Raw genomic sequence first — 18,230 nt, forward strand, 5'->3', positions numbered from 1 at the left:
AGGGCTCTTACCATGCCTTAATTTCTATGTAGATTTATGTCGGATACATTGTTATAAAATCGGTAACTGAATATATAGACTTATCAATGGGATCCATAACCTGGTTATCATTAAGGTTCGTGTATCCCAATTTATTCAACTTCTTTGATAAGAGAACAAGCTTATCAGAGTCATAGATATTCCCATTCGGTAGCATGATAGGGTTTTCAAAGAGGCTCGATTGAACATGGTGCGCATAAGGTAAGTTTTCTGATAATGGGTGAATGTCCGGATTACAGACGGGACAATCTGTATTTACAACATTAGATTTAACATATTCATTTAAGTCCACGTTGCTATGTGGAATCAATTGATTTGAAAGGGTATGTCCGCAATCCTTGGTCTTTAATGAGGAGATACCAAGCGAGACATAAATCAAAAGAGGATCATGGTATGATATCTTGTATAATGAATAGAATTCATGTAAGAACATTTCGTTCAAGGATTCCCATCTTTCGCTGCTTAACAACGGACCATAGCGATGGAGTTCTGCATTTCGTACTACATTATTAGCGGATAATGAAGATAATGGGGTTGTCTTATACATTGGTTTCCTGAAATAAGATTGAAATAACCTCTGTCCATTGTCCATTTCGTCTTCTTTAGAATCACTTAAACAACTTTTGAAGAAGGCTAGAATTCCAGCTGCTAGCTTCAACTCCATAGGATAGACGTCCACAAACTTGAACAAATGTTTTTGGAAACACCTTATAGCACCACGATAATCAGAAGACCGTACCAATTCAATATATTGCTGCAAAAGTGCTTGAAATTGCAAATGTGATCCCTTTTTCACTAGATAATCTTGGTTGTTTTCAATCCATTCCAGTAAGGGTCCCAAATTTTTGTTTGCAAGCAACTCTATAGAAATTTTATTGGACTCCACAAGTATTTCGTAATCAATCAAATCCTCTAACCCTCTGTTCCTTATGAACTCAATACCTGGGTTTACTTTCCCCTCATTATCATTACAATTCGTAAAATTCGAACCATGCCTTACCAAATAGTCTGAAATCAGAATATCGGTATACGATTTGTACCATTTAAGAATTCCATCATTATTGGACTCATCTTTAAACCTTTGGAACTCCTTGAAGTAGGCTACTCTCTTCTCAATCCTGTTTAATATCTTCATTTCATAATCATGTAAGTGGGTCAATCTCTTTTGCAACACACCAACAGTGTTGATAATGTCATTCAACTTCTCTATTGACTTTTCATCATTTGCAGGGTCTTCAAGAAGCGTTTCAAGTACTCCAAATTGTTCTTGTAGCTCCTGCGAATAGCTGCTGTACAGCTTGTTACATTTATCCCAGTTTCGCTTCAACAATTCAGAAGGTATATTAAATTGCTGCTGATTCAACTTCAAGTGGAAATCCACACTAGGTTCGTTCAGGGACGTCATGACCAAACCTCAAGACTTCTACTTCGGCAAGATCAGTTACCCTTGTCCTGTTATGTTGCAGTTATTATTCGGTTCATTGTTATGTACCATACGCAGTGTTAAAATCACCCCTTTGAATCGAAACCCTCTAAAATATATTTCAGTAAACGGACTTTACCTTTAATATGGGGGGATCAAGAAGAAGAAAAAAAGTCCTATAGAGTAAAGAGTACAGAGAAGAACAGCGTTAGAGAAGGCACTAATAACAGTGCTGCCACTGAGCGAATTATTACGGAATATATTATATTTAATTTAGGTTGTTCTTCTAAGTCTTAAGTCATGATATACAAGTTTATTTGAGAGGAATTCCTTTCAGGAAGTAAGTAAATAGTTCTTGAGAGATGATTCTGAAACGAAAGAAAAAATTGTATATTCTAGAGGGAACGGGATAATTTCCGATGTATGGACCACGTATCCCATTTTATTTTTACTTTATTTCCTCCTCATTGAGAGGGGATGGGGGGAGGGGAGGGAATGGGGATGTGAATGTTGTTAATTTATATCTTTTTGAATGTAGTTTAGTTTATAACTTGGACAGCTTTTCGATGACGGCGTTTGTGAATTCGGAGGTAGAAGCGGAACCACCAATGTCCTTGGTGGTGGCCTTACCTTCAGCGATAACGTCGTAAGTAGCCTTGGAGATTCTGTCGGCGTAAGCGTTCAAACCTAGGTGTCTCAACATTAGGGTGGAGGACAAGATCATAGCGGTTGGGTTAGCAACATTTTGGCCCTTGATGTCCATACCGACGTGTCTGGAACCTGGTTCGAAGACAGCGTATTCTCTACCGAAGTTAGCACCTGGGACAAGACCTGGACCACCGATCAAGGCAGAACCAATGTTACCCAAGATGGAACCGTACAAGTTTGGAGTAACCAAGACATCGAATTGATGTGGCTTGGCGACGGCTTGCATGGAGGCGTTGTCGACAATGATGTTCTTAACGTCGACTTCTGGGTACTCGCTAGCACCGATTTCGTTAACGGTGTTTCTGAACAAACCATCACCCAACTTCATAATGTTGGCCTTGTGAACAGCACAAACGGACTTTCTGTTGTTCTTCAAAGCGAAATCAAAGGCAAATCTGGCAATTCTCTCAGACTTAGCCTTGGTCATGATCTTCAAAGATTCAACAACACCTGGAACAGACTCGTGTTCTAAGCCAGAGTATTCACCCTCGGTGTTTTCTCTGATGATAACCATGTCTATATCGCTCAATCTGGTCTTGACACCTGGAATGGACTTGAACAAAGCAACGTTGGCAAAAATGTCCAATTGCTTTCTCAAAGCAACGTTCAAAGAACCGTGACCAGTTTGGTCAGCTGGAGTGTGCCAGATACCCTTCAAACCAACCTTGTTTCTCTTCAAAGATTCAACAGCCTTTTGAACATTCTCAGTGTTGTCCAGACCAGAAATATCCACGGTTTCCCAGTCAATTGGAATATTCTCGTTCTCAAAAATCTTCACAACAGAGTCTGTAACTTCCTTACCAACACCGTCACCTGGAATCAATGTCACAGTGTAACGACCACCGTACTTCTTTGGCAAAAGTTGTTCAGCTGCCAATGTAGCAAATGACTTCTTTTGGGATGCAATACTTTGTTTGAACATTTTCAAAAAGTTATAATAATAATAATAATAATAGTAGTAGTAGTATCAAAATATCAATATCTGCTCTGATCTGCTTTTTACGTTAATCGCTAAGCAAAATCCTTGGAATCAATTATTCAAATACAAACAGAGAAATCCACTAAAACTTCTTTGATCTTTAATATCCACTGTATTTCCTAAACACAATGCAAATGAAATAGAATCCTAGCTTTGAGTACTCGATATTCTAATCCGTATACCTACTAGACCTTTAAAAGTTCTCAGATTCCGCATATACTCTTCAACAATCCGTTGAAATCCATATTAATATTGGTATTGTATAATATATCATATATATATATATATAAATAAATAAATAAATACATACATATATTAAATTGATACAGAAACCTCTCTGTCGCCATTTAATTTTTTTTTTTTTTTGTTTTCCTTGTGGGTTCGAGAGAAAAGTCGGACCCGCTATAGTAAACTACGGAACTGACAAGGAGGTCACGTGGGGTGGATCCGTCTTCGGAGAAGAAAACGGGGAGAAGCAAGCGGCAGCACGCAGGGCAGGGGAAAAATAACAAAAAAAAAACGAAACCAAAAAAACTCATCGGATCGATCCGTGGGGTCTGGGTGTTTCCTTAACGAGGGAGGGTAACAGAGTAGATTCGTTTCGATTCGAGATTGTTTGTGTCTCTAATTTTTTTCTTTTATTCATGGTGGGGAAGGAAAAAAAAAAATTAGGAAGGAAAAGCAGTCACGTGACCGGGCATGAAATTTGTGTTATTTTTCGATGATATTAAAATAAATGTAGAGAGAGATTTAAACAGAGTTCAAACAGAGAGAGATAGCTCATCGGATTGGGTGAAAAGGAGATAGCGTTGTTCCAAGGAGTATCACAATAGTATCAGGAGCTTGCGATGTCATCTACTACTACAGTGTCTACATATAGAGCGCTTTTAAAGTCGCTGGTCCGCAGTGGAAAGCACAATAGATTGCAACAGTTGGAACAAGAAAGAAAGAAACAGATTGCGATGCTGACGTATCAGAGGATGCAATTGGTTAGAGACCAGCAGAGTTTTAAGGGCAAGTCTTCTCTGGAACAATCGAAACTGATAAAGCAGTTGAATGCGGTTGGAAAGAAGATTGAGGAGTTGAAGAAGGAAGATTTATCTAAATCTAAGCAGCTTTTGTTCTATAGCCATAGCGGACATTTGAAGGAGATTGTCAAGTCGTTGAAGGACGATGCTCGTTCGTTGGAGCACTTGAAGGATATCTCTGCGTTTGTGATCAACCAAAGCGAGTACGAGGAGTTGATCGAGAGGTACAACCCGGGTTTGAAAATGTCACAGGACGAGAAAGTGCAAAGGACTGCGAACAGAGTGGGTCTTCAAGTTCCAGAGTAATGTGTACACCACCGTGAGTAAGATGAGCTGTAAATAGGTAAGAATACATATACAAAACCAAAACCAAAACCAAAAATAATAAAAAGAAGAAGCATTCCAAGCATCGTGATTAAAAGTATACTGCTGTGCACTGTAACATTTAAATTAGCAAAACGATATGACGTTGTTGTTTATGCGGAAAAAAAATTATACACATATACACAAAACATTAGGGATACACTTCACAAGAAACTGAGCGAGGGTAAAAGCTGATAAAATAATACTATACTATCAGCGGTCGTTATTCTTTTTTTTTTGTTTGTTTGTTTGTTTGTTTTGCTCTAAAATACAAGCGATTGTGTTTATTTCCCGTATTAGATGTTTGTTGGGTGAATCAAGTTATCCACAATTTGTCTCCACCGGAGTGCATTGGCAAAGGTTCCGTATGACCAAGTCAAGTTTTCAGCACCTTGGTTGTATCCGTGATATCTGTTAAATTGCTCGCTCATGTGGCCCTGGTCGCTAACATGTTCATTCACTTTACTCAAGAACGAGTCCCCGTACTTGAAAATGGTGTACAATGTCTGGTTGAATGCCAAGGAATTATATGGGATCATTACAGAGGTATTTTGTAGGTTACCGAATGCGAAAATTTTATGCCAAAACTTGTTCTTTAGAGGTTCTATTATTAAGGGCTCTTGCGTAATGTGCATCTTGTGCACCAACTTGAAAATCAACTCTGCAGAAGTCAATGTAGAAATAAACCACGGATTGCCCTCAGAAATGCCAATACCATCATAAATATCTTCGGGATACCTTCCAACAGCAACACCCATGTTAGTTCCTAGTCTATTATGGTTTATTGGGTAAAGAATAGCCATTTTCTCAACAAGCTCGTTGAAGTGGTTTAGGATTAATGGATCGTCGATGTCAAACAAAAATGGCGTATCAGTTTTATCAGCCGAGGTGAATGATGAAGAAGATGGTCCTGGTGCTGCGGACAAGAAGCTAAATTGGTCATAGTTGGTGAAGTATCCATCGTTTTCATCTTCTGAATCATGGGTCAAGGTACTGGCCATAATGACTGCGATATCTAAACCAGACCTTTGGTCCAAGTTACTTGGTGTCTCCACAATATAGCCCTTTTCATGGTTAATAAATCCAGAACTGGAACTCTTGATGAAGGATTCCACCTTATCGATACCAGCCTCAAGATCTTTCAAGAGATCATCTTCCGCACTAGTTAATGCAATACCGCTTGAAAGTTTTTTCAGTATGAATGCTCTACCATCGACCAAAGCCTTCAATTGAACCATACTTGTGAAGAAATGGTACGCATCGACTTCTTCCCACAAATCGAAGCTTGAGACGTGCCAGTTGTACAAGACGAACTTTAAGTCCAACGTAATTAAATCATCAAAGATCCATTGGTAATCACTGTTGGCATCGCTACTGCTGGACACATTCATTGAATTCAAGAAATTCAACAAGGCAATGGCTCTTAATGGTGGTCCATCATTTTGTGGTCTACCCCAAACCTGTTCAAATGGCGAATTGTCAACATGGTATTTAGGTTCTCCCAAGTTTCTCAATAGTGGGTCATCAACGGGACCACTTGGATTAGACCTATGTTGCAAGTCGATAGAAGCATTCACGTAGTTTAAGACTGTTTTCAAAGTGCGTTCTTTGTCGACCTCCGAATATGTGTTGATCAAAGTGTTAATGGTAATGGCGCCATCTCTAATCCAATGGTAAAAGTAATCCGGTTTACTCTTGGATGGAGATGCGAAAACTACACCGGGGAAACAGTTGTCGAATTTTCCTGACGATTCTTCGTTGCAAATATTATCGAACATACGTTCAAACGAAACTCGTTCCTGGTCTTTCAACCATTGGTTGAAATCGGTTCTAGAAATATTTTTTGAAAATGGGATCGGTTGAAGTTGAAAGTCGGAGACCTTGTTAAAGTCAATTACTTGTATATATTGACCCGAACCATCGGAGAATTGGTTCTCGTAGTACCCTGCTCGAAGCGGTGAAAACAAAAAATAGTACACCAAAAATGAGGAAATGCAGACAAATGACACAAAAAAGTGTGTCGTTTTCGTTACCTTGTTTTCACCTCTATATTTCGAACCTAACATCATAGTTGCTCCTCCCATGTTGTTAATGTTTTTGGTTTTTGTATTTTGTATTTTGTATTTTGATTTTTCTATCAAGTTAAGTAGTAGTAAGCTTCAACGATAATCGATCTGTCCTTATCTTTAAAAACTTTTCACTCTCTTATATTGCCTTTACCAACAACACAAGCGTATATATCTATCTCTTTCAGATCAAATAACAAAAAAAAACAAGGCTGGGAACACACAGACCTAACTGTAAGTGCTCAAACGGTAACACACAAAAAGATAATCCACTAAAAGAAAAAAACGTCACAAAAAGAATTTCCAAGTTGTTACTATACCTGGGTCCCCAGACAAAACAAAATATTATTTTGGTTAGACAACAGCAAAATCTAAGTCAAACCAGATCTTCTTCAAACGCCTTTTATTGGTTTTATTTTCACCTTTTTATTTATTTATTTTTTCCGTTTTTGCGACAAACCTCCCTGTATCAATGACAGACTGACACAATAAGATTCTTGTGTGTGTGTGTGTATGTATCCTTCTGCTTCCCCACACCTTTCATCAACCCCCCGCAAATAAAAAAAAAACCCTGATCTATCTAGTCTCCTGGCTAGCGTTTTTGTGTTCGCTTTGTCGATCAAAATGTATTAACCAAGCAAGAAATCAATAGATCAATCAACCTTTCGCGAATATACTATACTATTCTATATTATGATGTTTGTGCTAGATGGATGCCCTTCTCTTTCCTCCTAAAAAAAAAAGTCTCCTACCAAGCAGCACGCGTTCCCACGTTACTTGGGGGGCAATATACGTGTAATTTCTTGGCTATTTCCCCTGGGTTAGTCGTCTTTCTCCCTACCTCTTCGCGTTTCAAAATATCTTATTTGCTATGATTTGAAATAATAATCTCTATTTCTATTCTAAAATCGATTTTTGTTTGTACTTCGTACTGAATACCCCCTCCCCTAAATCGGGTTTGCCATTTGAGATTTTTCGATGAGCATCGGAGTTTACGAGGCGAAGGGAGCGAGCGAGGGGGACACAAAAACAAAAAAATAAAAACAAAAAAACATTAAAAAAAGATAGAAGTCACGTGACACTTTTCTCCTGCCACAAAGAGGCCCCAGACGAGATGGGCCCGAGACAAGATGGGCCCCCTCGAGAAAGTCATGTTTTCAATAAAAAAAAAGCGGTGGCGAAGGCGAAGGCGATGGTGATGCACCGTGATATACAATTGGTGAACAATCGGTGAGCTGACTCAGGCATCGAAATGCCTGAGTCATGGCAAATTTAACGCGTACCAAATACCAGCGGCCAGGTGACACTGCTGCCGCTGCCCATGGTCTGGCAGTCCGGGAAAATCCTCGAGATCGTCCCGGCTCTACCCCACCCCTCGTCCCCCCACACTAGACGTAACTATATATATCCTATATGCGTGCGCGTGCGTTCCACGGCATACAAACACAGCCCGTCCCGGCCGGCGCTCTCGAGAGCGCCGTTCCGTACGGACATCCGTAGTCCTTAAAGAAAGTTTCTCTCGAATACAAAAAAAAAAAAACTAACAACTGAGAAGAAAATAAAAAAAAATCCCAAAATAAAATCAACCCAACAGATACCTCCGCGGAAACACCTGCAGACCCTTGGTATCCGCATACCTTTCTTGTGCTCATCCCCTTCCAGAACGCATAGAAACTTTACAAAAAGTAAATACACAAGAAAAAGTAAATAGAAAAAAAAAAAAAAAAACAAGGAAAACCGTCTCGAAGGATATTGACGTCAACGATACTTCACCATTTCATCATGATTTCGCCATGCAAAAAAAGTGAAAAAAAGACATTCTGCCAGATATGTTCCGGTAAGTCATCGATCGGATATGATATGTCTTAGAACATGCAGCAAGACATCTATGTGATCTGGTGGGAAGGAATGGGATGGAATTGAATTTGGGTTTGAATCTCTCCCGGGAGTGCCAACAATGATGATGATGTAAACGTGTTTGAAGTTTTTTCTTGTTTTATATTTCCCTTTGTTGAATGCAACAAACAGCAAAGCAGTTAGTTAGTTGCTCAGTTCCCCGGGGTAGCCACAGTGCTAGCCTAGGCCTTATTTGTGATTGTTTAAACGCTGTAATAGAGAGCATAGCACATGCAGTAAGTCTTTTTTAAGTTTAATTTTTTTTTTTTTTGTTTTTTTGTTTCTTCTTCTCTGGATTCGGCTAGTGCTGACTACAGACAGTGACGATCCAACGCTGTCATCATCACTATTTCATGTTGATGTAATGGTTTTTGTTGATTGTTGGTTTTCCTGTGACACATATCCCGAGGCGAGGCGAGGCGAGGCATTGGGCTGTTATATATAAGGGGGTGGGAGGAATTAGTGCCAATGACCTCCTGGGCAAAGGGACATGTTGGTTCCATTTGCATACTTGTGTATAGCAACTGAACAACAGCAGCAACGCTAGCAAAAAAAAATAAATACATACCATTGCCCCGTCTCCCGTCGTTACAATGTCTCCAGTTGCTTCTGATTTTGTCCCATTCAAACTACACGCCTCATCGTCAGTCGATGAATATTTGAAAGCAAACGAGGAATGGCGCAAGCAAATGCAAAATGAACACCCTACTTTGTTCACACTCAACGGCCAGGGCCAGGACCCACACACATTATTCATCGGATGCTCTGACTCCCGCTACAACGAAAATATCATTGGCGTTTTGCCAGGCGAAGTGTTCACTTTCAAAAACATCGCCAACAAGGTCAACCCAGAAGACATGACCTGTTTGGCCACTCTGGAGTTTGCTATCAACGTCTTGAAGGTGAACAAAGTCGTCATCTGCGGCCATACAGACTGTGGTGGTATCAAGACGTGCTTAAAGGACCAAAGAAAAGACCTACCGGCCATCGAGTGCTCCCATTTGCACCACTACCTCCAGGACCTCGACGACTTGTGTCACGAAAACAAGGCTCTTTTGAACTCCCCAGAGTACCAGAACAGCCTAGAGAAACAATCTCGTCTGCTCTCTATACTGAACGTCAAGAAGCAGTTCAAGAATTTGCTAAGCATCGACACTGTGCAAAAAGCTCTTGCAAACAACTCTATACAGACCTACGGCATGTTGTACAACGTCGACTCGGGTAAAGTAGAACTAGTTGATGTATGAATCCCTCTCCCTCTCTACAAGGGAGCAAAGAGGAGGAGGGGCTGCGATCGCTGGGCTTTCATCAGGCCTCTCTCTCTCTCTCTTTTTTTTCTACATCCTTCTTTACTTCCATTTTATAAACTATACTATACAATCAAGCATATATACACTAACAAAGGGTAATTTCAAACGCATTAATACCATTATTCATTCAAGAACACTTTTTTTTGTTTTGTTTTTTTGCGTTCAAAAACCGGACAATCTCCAGGGCACTCCCCAGGACACTCCCTAGGACATTCCCCAGGGACCCACCTAGAGAAGTCCCCGTAACAACCGAACCCTACCCGCTCCCCTAGCGCCTACAAACCGACTCGAGTCTCTTCCACGGCCGCACCATCATTCCGAAACTGTACCCTTTGCAAGCAAAGGTTAAAAAAAAAAAACCCCATCCACAAGCCGCGGACATACCGCGAAACCATTCTCCGAACTTCTCTCTCTCTCTTTCTCTTGCTCATCTCATCTCATCTCGACTGGTACTCTCTAACCGCAGGCATCTTGGAATCCCGTATCTTAGATAGGGAACATACAGCAAACTGGTACGCTCGCACGCTCGCTCGCCCCCCCTAACCCATCGAGAATCCCGCATGACACCTACATTCCTCCCGTTTTTGCTGTTGCTCACCTCTCTCACCTCTCGCACCTCTCTCGGGTTACCTAATTGACTATACTACACTCGTATTCCGACGATTTCCGTGAAATGCGTTACGGCCGATAGCTCTGTGCTTCTACACCGAGAATCGCTTAGGTAAGCCTCTATATAAACGCACACGCACACGCACACGCGCACGCAAACGCGCACATTATTTTTTTTTCTCCTTCTCTCCTTCTCACGCGCGTAGAAGAACTTGCTTGACGAACCGCGCAGAAGCAACCTTGCTGCGCTGCGTTTACGATACCGCCTCGCCCCCCTCCACTCCTCTGACTACATGCGCGTACATATATATGCCATTGCCCATATATAATGAGCGAAGCGAAGGCAAATAATCAAGTCAACCTGAGTACCTGACACGTCCTCGAGCATCCGAAACCATTTGTTTGGCTGTACTGTACCAGGTTGATCGCAGTTCCAGTTCCAATTACAACCACATTTCGGCGTGATCAGTGGTGATCAGTTCAGAACAGAACTATATTACAGACAATAGACAATTTCAAAACCGTTCTACCACCCACCCACCTACTCCTGACTCTCCTCTTCCCTATCCTACCCCCAGAAAGAAGAAAGAGCAAGCAAGTAAGCAAGACTTTACCTTACATTTCCTTAGCTTATTGAGGGATCGCTCTCTGTCATTCAAACAAGAGTACAAGAGTACAAAGAAGGGCCGGAAAAAGAAAAATTCCTAAAACAACAAAAAAAAAAAAAAATCAAACCCAACCCATAAAAACCCCCATACTGGGTTTTCAGAAGGCAAAAAAAAAAGAACTACAACAGCACTTCGTACCCCATTTCCACGGAAACAAGTGTCATCGCATCACCGGCATCACGCGTCCTCGAGAGAAAGAAGACCCTTTGTTTAGGCAGTGCAGTTCTTTTCTTTGTGTGTGTCCCACGGTGCTTCATTCTTTCGTTACATCACCCCGCGAATAAACCAACAAACGAACGGGACTGCGTATATAATTGCAGGTTTCGGAGATTTGCAGAGGTAGCGAACGAAGCGGTTGTTTGTGGCTGATTCGAGTTAGTATAGGACCCTTTCCCCTTCTTTTTTTTTTTTTTTCTGTCTTTTTAATTCGCGAGTATCATACCATACTTAAATAGCGGATATCTTTGATTGTGTGTTTCCACATATTAATCTCTGTCTCTGTCTCTTTTGATTTTAAATAGCGCGTCTATTCGGGATATTTTTTCTTCTGGTTCGAGCGCTTAATTTCGTCTTCCCTTAATTTTTTTCACGCTTGTACTTTCTCTCCCCACTAGTTAAGGAAGGAAACAAAAAAAAATATCCACGGAGATAATCAGCAGGTATATTATTACCCAAGTGTTACCCAGGCGTTACCCAGGCATTCATTCCCCAGGTTATTTTTTCATAGTCACCGTTTTGGTTTGAATTTTTGAAATAATTATTTTTTTTTTTATTTTCGCTTCCCCGAAAAAAAAAAAAAAAAAAAAGAAGGCTTCTTTGCATTAAAGGCAAATCATAGCAAATCGCAGCAAATCTTCTTTTTCTTTTCTTTTTTCTGTTTCACCGTTGAGCCATGCCTTCTGCGACCAGAGACGTATCATTCCAGGTGCATTCGTTGGACGGAATACCGCTACAGTTGTCGACGGACCCGTTGGACGACTACCAGCGGTATTTGTTTCAAGAGGTGTACGAGCTTATGAAGCCGAGCTTGTCGCAATTCCCGCATGCGCTACAGTCACAGCTTTCTATCGAACAGAAGGAATACAAGACGAATACGGTATTTGAACCCGAGCAATTGATGGAAGATGATGGTAGTATCGAGAAACGGAGAAATAGCGGCGATCGTCTGCTGATGGATTATGGTTTACGGCGGGCCAAGAACCCTGGACAGGCGGATAAGGATACGGCGAATTCCGTGCATAAGAAGGATTTCAGGCGATACAGCCACAATTACGCACCGGTGGGATCGGGCCATTACGTAATGAAGGCAAGACCGAAAAAGTCGGTCAGTCTCCTGTGCAACGAGTACACGATTCCGGACATCTCGAGAAACCCCATGACGCAAAGCACGTTTGACCCCAACTACCAGCCCTATTTGCAGATCACGCCGTATAATATTCTTGCGCTCAATGAAGAGCAGCAGCAGCAACAGCAGCAGCAACAGCAACCGGACGAGAACCGTTTGCCCCGCCACGAACAGTCTGGTGGATCGGTGTCTCCGACAGATCAAGATTTAGAGCACGTGATCAGCATGTCCAACAAACCGGGCTCCAACGTCACCAAGAACCAGGAGTTCCGCATGATGAAGCTCAAAGCGAAATCGAACCAATCGATGATCATCAACAGGAACAACTGCGTCATTTGGGACCGCGAAACAGGTTACGTATTTTTTACCGGCATATGGCGGCTATACCAGGACGTCATGAAGTGTTTGTGCACGACAAACAGGATGTACCAGCAGGACCAATCGTCGCGGGTACACTGTTGCAAAGAGTTCCAAAAAGTGTTGGGCCAAGTGGTGTACGGGAAACTGGGCAAACCTGGAAAGAGGGAAACAGCAGGCAAATGGAACAAATGGTCCCAAAAGGATATGTTCGCCAGCTATAACGATTTGCATTGGCACAAATTGGACCCCGCCTTGTCTTCCCTGTTAGCAGAATCGTATAACTCTGCTATCCCCTTCGAAGACATGGTGAAAAGAATCAGAGGCGGGTATATAAAGATCCAGGGAACGTGGCTACCTTTCCCCGTGTCCAAAGAATTGTGCTCCAGGTTTTGTTACCCAATAAGATATTTGCTCGTTCCTGTGTTTGGGGAGGATTTCCCTAAGAAGTGCGAGTTCTGGTACATGCAGCGGTGCGAGCAGTCCCCATCACTTTCGTCTTCACTATCGCCTGTGTCCAACCCTTCGTTGACTACAAGCACACTTACAAGTGACGAAAAGGACAGCTTGAACACTGCACAGGATCTTCTTAATATCTCACGCAGATACTCTTGGAACGAAGTGAAAAATCCTTCGATTGTTCAGCATATCCACCTACCAAACCGTCATTATCGCTCTCAGTCTTGGACCGGAATAGTCCAGAGCTCAAACAAACCTTATTATCAGCAAGAGGAAAGAAGAAAATCTTCTGACGTTACTCTACCGCCTATTCAGTATTTGTTTGATGATTTGCGGAAATCATATTTAGACGATTAACGAAAAAGCCAAAAACAAAAAAAAAAAAAAAAACATCTTTATTCTAAAATCTTCTTCTTCTACTTCTGTTACGTCTGCTTTACTTTACTTTACTTTCATCGCTATTAATGAAAAATGGCATTGGTCTTACTATTGTTTCCATTTCCTATGATTCTTTTACTTCTTTATTTCTATGTTACCGTTCACTAGGTAGCAGTTGTCGTTTTCTTACTATATTATTAGTATTATTATTATTACTATTTGTCTTCTTCTTTTTTAGTTGGTTATTGGTGTTGTATTGTTACTAAAAGTAGTATTTGATACTGGAATACCATTTGTATCTTTAAAACTTCATTGAATAGGATAGATGATGATGTTGATTTCTTTCACATATATATTTTTCTTTTTAAATGCTCAGCACTTAAACATCTAGCAACATTTCCTTATTCTTAATGTTTTGCAGATATTAGTAGTCTTCTTAAACTTCAATTCTTCAATTTGAAGAATCTATGTATGTTTTCTCAATTTATTTTTTTTTTTCTTTATTTTGCTAAACCTTAGTCTACTGAAGAAGTTATTATGATTTTAAAGAAAAAGCTTTATTTATTCAATTTTAATTTTAACCGAATACCGTCTAGTAGGTGCAGTAAAGAAGAATCAACGCAGTAAAGATAACCCAAATTTAAGCGAAACAAATAATAATTGTTAGCAGAGCTAGAATATTAAGAGGAACTAGAAACTATGGACTTCTTAGACTTCCCAGCTCTTGTGGCAACAGAAGAACCTGCTGCTTTACCGCAACCAGCATCGCGTCTTTCATTAGAAACTTTGGGTATACAGGGAGATCAAGAAGAACAAACCTTTGTATTACCATCAATTGATAATGATGAGGCAGAATTCAGTGATCTACATAGCAAGATGAAACACTTCGCTAGTGTTTCACTTCAAGAATTGAAGCATGACTCTTTGGAAGATAAATCTAACAAAACCAGCACATCTGCAATTCTTGCCAATATTGAAAAGCCAGTATCAACCAACCAGTTACTTTCCAAAAAGATCAATGATATTGTAAATTCTTCAAACTACTCTAGTTTTTCCTCTGATTCTGAAGTAAGACATGCTCTTCAAATACTTGAAAAGAACCATTCGAATATAGCTGTTCAATATGATCAACTAGTTGCATCAGATTTCGTTGGTGTTCTTCACAGAAAATCATTACGTTCGAAACTCGAGAACTCAATGCTCAACTCACATTCTGAAATCTTGAGCAACTTTCATTTTGTGGCCAGAAGAATAAAAAGGTTATCGGAGCCTTTGGAAAGAATTAACAAAGCCATGGAACACATTAATGAAGCTGATACACCGAAAGTTTTTGAGTTTGATCAGATTAGAGAAAAGCTGGAGAAACTCAAGGCTAGACGAGAAGTGGTAGTCAAGTTACGGGACTCATTAACCCTTAATCAATTGGAATTGGATAACTTACAAAACGGTAATATAGATGAGTCTTTCTTCAAAATACTAGACAAGATCAATTTTATTAAGGAAAAGGCAACTTATCTTCTTTCAGATGAAAAAACAACAGCGGCTGGTACTTCGTTGCTAAAATCCATGAATAATTATCTCATGATATCCAATAAAAGAATGTACAACTATCTCCTCAATTTCATCGATGAGTATGATACTTTATCGAGACAGTACGGCGAGCGTACAATTGGTGACGAGGCTCTTTCCAAGTTCCAAACAAGTCTTGTTCATTTATCTAGTGATGTTCAGTTTCTTCAAGACTTTTTGAGTCGTATATCTACCTTAAGATCAAAGAGATTATTGGACGATTTCCTTTCTCAATTTGACATTGACAATAAGAAATTAGAAAGACCAATTATTCTTTCTGCTCATGATCCCGTGAGATATCTTGGTGATGTGCTTGCATACCTACATTCAATGATTGTGAATGAATTAGAATTTCTAAAGTCTATATTCAAACTCAACCCAGAACTTATAACCTCTGATTCAATCCTAAAGGATAATATGGAGTACGTGCAAGATTTGCATCTAAAACTATTGAATAAAATATTTGCTTCCTTATCTAATACTGTTAGAATAAGGCTAGAACAAATTGTAAGGTTCGAAAATGATCCTCTCTTAAACTTAGACATTGTTCAGTGCTTAAGCCTTTACCAAATGATGTTCACAAGAAGCGGTATCAGCGAATCAAGTATACTAATAACCAGCATACATGACCTCGAAAACTTGGCTAGATCCAAAGTCATCACCACTCTTTCCACATATTTGAACGACTTAAATAAAGACCAAATGGTTCCAAATGATTTGCTACCTCCTGACTGGTTTTCTGACTATTTGTCAAAACTTTCCCAGATTATGTCAAAAATAGATCAACAAAATGAAACAAAAATTTTAACCAAGGACTTTTACGATAAACTAATTGTAGAACCTGTTGACCAGATGCTCACTAAAACTATTCATGATTGGTTTCCGAATTCCAAAAAGGATAAATCAGAGAAAATCAATATGTTAATAGCACAGATCAACAGTCTTGACCTTATTAAATCAAAGATAGGTGCTTTCCACAATACTTTATTCGCAGATGGATATGGGGCAAATGTATATGATAAAATAAACTCACAATACACCTCGTTCGCCTCTAAGTTAAAGGATTTAATGATGACATATCTACTTGATTCAACTGGGATGGAGATTTATTACAATCTATTTAACATGATCTTTCCTATTGTATCTGTCCAAGATGAGTTGGATCATGAAATGTATCTTTCTGCCATAGAGAACCCAATCATGAAATTACCTACAGTGAGCGAGAACGTACACCATAAACTTAACGAATATATACCATTTGCATTAACAGATTTCCAGGATGCAAAACTTTACAACTTAATGCCACCATCCATCGAAGAGGACATTGTTTCTAGTTGCTTTGACACATTTATTAAATTCTACATCATTTTTAAGAGTGTGCTGTTTAAACTCTATCCAGATCGTGTAGAAGATGTTTCTACAACCTTGAACTTTTCAGGAGATGAAGTGGCTACTTTATTGGCGGTAAAAGAAGAATGAAACAATAAATAGTATTATATTTAAAATAACATAGAAATTTTAAATAGTTACATTGTCATGATTAGGTACTTTACCTCTACCATAACCATCTACATGATAATAATCCATTGGATAATATTTTTCGTTAAACATCCTGTCGTTTTCAAGCATGATGTTTGCTTCATATGGAGTGAGCAAAGGTTTGTTAAAAGCGTATCCCCAATCTATCGACAATCTGGGACAAGCAACTTGAACAAATGCATCAATATCGTCAAACATGGCAAGTTTCTGGGGGAAAATCTCACTGAGAATTATCTTTACTACAGTTCTTCCAGAATCTTTTAGCTTCTGTTCCAAATTCTCAACTGTTGCTAGGTTACCTTGTCTTCCTAATGCGCCTAAAATTAACCCAACTTTTTTGGAACTGCGTGCCTGGTCTATTGCTGATGCTCTAACTTCTACGAGCTGCTTTTGGTCATACCTCTCTCTGGTGAACTTTCTACTATATGGATCATATCTATAAGCCGGAATTTCTGGGTTATGAATCATAGCAGACTCTAGATGGAACCGACCATCACCCACATATACCATAGCATCAATCTGCTCTTTATCCAACCTCTCAGATGTACAACCAAGGACTTCACCCTTGGAAAGAGGCTTAATTTGAGGAGGGATGATGTATAGCATTTTCTCTTCTGACTCTAGTAGCTTATCCTTGATACTGTGAATGGTTGGATTGAATTGAATCGTACCAAAAGTCGCAATACGTGATCCCCTATCGAAATTCTTCTGTAACGTCTTCATCAAATGTGTCTCATCAATATTGATTGTAACGAATATATAAAGTACCTTGATTGCAGTGATGTCGATTGGAACCAAACATGAGTGTGCATAATGTACAATGAAATCACAGCCTAAAGCCCTTGCCGTGTAGTCATCAATACAACACGCACCATATGAAACATCTCCCATAACCACAATTTCACATTCGCAAAACTGTTCTAAAATATCACTTATTACCAAAGAGTATATTAGTAAACCTTCCGGCATCTGTAATGCAACACGCTTGGCATTGTGTTTCTTGATATTCCATACAGTTTTATGTATTTCAAAATTGTAGTTAGATGGTAGCAATTTGATAGCAGAGTTTAGGTCCTCATCTTCCAGAATTTCAGCGGGAATTTGGTTGATTGCATGACGAATATTAGTTTTTGGTCTTGACTTCCTGACTAAGTCTGACCCTGAGCTATTCTCTGTAGATTCCCCAACAGTTTTCTTAATACCAACAAACCGTCTTCTAGGCTTGGTTTTCACAGCAGTTTCTTCATTTGTGATGCTCATTGTAGATATCCTGCTGTATATGCTGTAGTTATTTCCTCTTAACAGCTCAAACCTTACAACGATTCAATATACGTATATATATAGGTTTTATGTCTGATACTTTATAATCCATCTCATCGCACATCTCATTATAGCGAAGCTCTACATTTCTTCGATATCACTTTTTTTTCTTCTTTCTTTTTACGTAATATAGAATGGAATATTTCAAGTAGTGATGAGATGAGATGAGCTAAA

The 18,230-nt window shown here is 39.6% G+C and overlaps 8 protein-coding genes across 8 annotated transcripts; 4 read left to right on the plus strand and 4 right to left on the minus strand.

Moving 5' to 3' along the window:
• Positions 1-34: 34 nt before the first annotated feature.
• Positions 35-1,444, minus strand: FYV10 (glucose-induced degradation complex subunit FYV10; the record flags this gene model as incomplete). The annotated part of the gene is made up of 1 exon (XM_022821875.1): positions 35-1,444. The coding sequence occupies one exon, from the start codon at positions 1,442-1,444 to the stop codon at positions 35-37; it is 1,410 nt and encodes a 469-aa protein (XP_022678192.1).
• Positions 1,445-2,006: 562 nt separating this feature from the next.
• IDH1 (isocitrate dehydrogenase (NAD(+)) IDH1) lies at positions 2,007-3,092 on the minus strand (the record flags this gene model as incomplete). The annotated part of the gene is made up of 1 exon (XM_022821876.1): positions 2,007-3,092. The coding sequence occupies one exon, from the start codon at positions 3,090-3,092 to the stop codon at positions 2,007-2,009; it is 1,086 nt and encodes a 361-aa protein (XP_022678193.1).
• Positions 3,093-3,997: 905 nt separating this feature from the next.
• Positions 3,998-4,483, plus strand: FMC1 (Fmc1p; the record flags this gene model as incomplete). Its single annotated transcript, XM_022821877.1, has 1 exon — positions 3,998-4,483. The coding sequence occupies one exon, from the start codon at positions 3,998-4,000 to the stop codon at positions 4,481-4,483; it is 486 nt and encodes a 161-aa protein (XP_022678194.1).
• Positions 4,484-4,836: 353 nt separating this feature from the next.
• On the minus strand, positions 4,837-6,624 carry SGA1 (glucan 1,4-alpha-glucosidase; the record flags this gene model as incomplete). Its single annotated transcript, XM_022821878.1, has 1 exon — positions 4,837-6,624. The coding sequence occupies one exon, from the start codon at positions 6,622-6,624 to the stop codon at positions 4,837-4,839; it is 1,788 nt and encodes a 595-aa protein (XP_022678195.1).
• Positions 6,625-9,095: 2,471 nt separating this feature from the next.
• On the plus strand, positions 9,096-9,749 carry NCE103 (carbonate dehydratase NCE103; the record flags this gene model as incomplete). Its single annotated transcript, XM_022821879.1, has 1 exon — positions 9,096-9,749. The coding sequence occupies one exon, from the start codon at positions 9,096-9,098 to the stop codon at positions 9,747-9,749; it is 654 nt and encodes a 217-aa protein (XP_022678196.1).
• Positions 9,750-11,981: 2,232 nt separating this feature from the next.
• Positions 11,982-13,607, plus strand: XBP1 (Xbp1p; the record flags this gene model as incomplete). Its single annotated transcript, XM_022821880.1, has 1 exon — positions 11,982-13,607. One exon carries the CDS (start codon positions 11,982-11,984, stop codon positions 13,605-13,607), a length of 1,626 nt encoding a protein of 541 aa, XP_022678197.1.
• A 720-nt stretch (positions 13,608-14,327) lies between these two features.
• COG6 (Golgi transport complex subunit COG6) lies at positions 14,328-16,676 on the plus strand (the record flags this gene model as incomplete). The annotated part of the gene is made up of 1 exon (XM_022821881.1): positions 14,328-16,676. One exon carries the CDS (start codon positions 14,328-14,330, stop codon positions 16,674-16,676), a length of 2,349 nt encoding a protein of 782 aa, XP_022678198.1.
• Positions 16,677-16,715: 39 nt separating this feature from the next.
• DPH1 (2-(3-amino-3-carboxypropyl)histidine synthase) lies at positions 16,716-17,996 on the minus strand (the record flags this gene model as incomplete). The annotated part of the gene is made up of 1 exon (XM_022821882.1): positions 16,716-17,996. The coding sequence occupies one exon, from the start codon at positions 17,994-17,996 to the stop codon at positions 16,716-16,718; it is 1,281 nt and encodes a 426-aa protein (XP_022678199.1).
• Between the last annotated feature and the right edge of the window lie 234 nt (positions 17,997-18,230).

Source organism: Kluyveromyces marxianus, chromosome 8 (assembly GCF_001417885.1).
Source record: "Kluyveromyces marxianus DMKU3-1042 DNA, complete genome, chromosome 8".
Classification (NCBI taxonomy): Eukaryota; Fungi; Ascomycota; class Saccharomycetes; order Saccharomycetales; family Saccharomycetaceae; genus Kluyveromyces; species Kluyveromyces marxianus.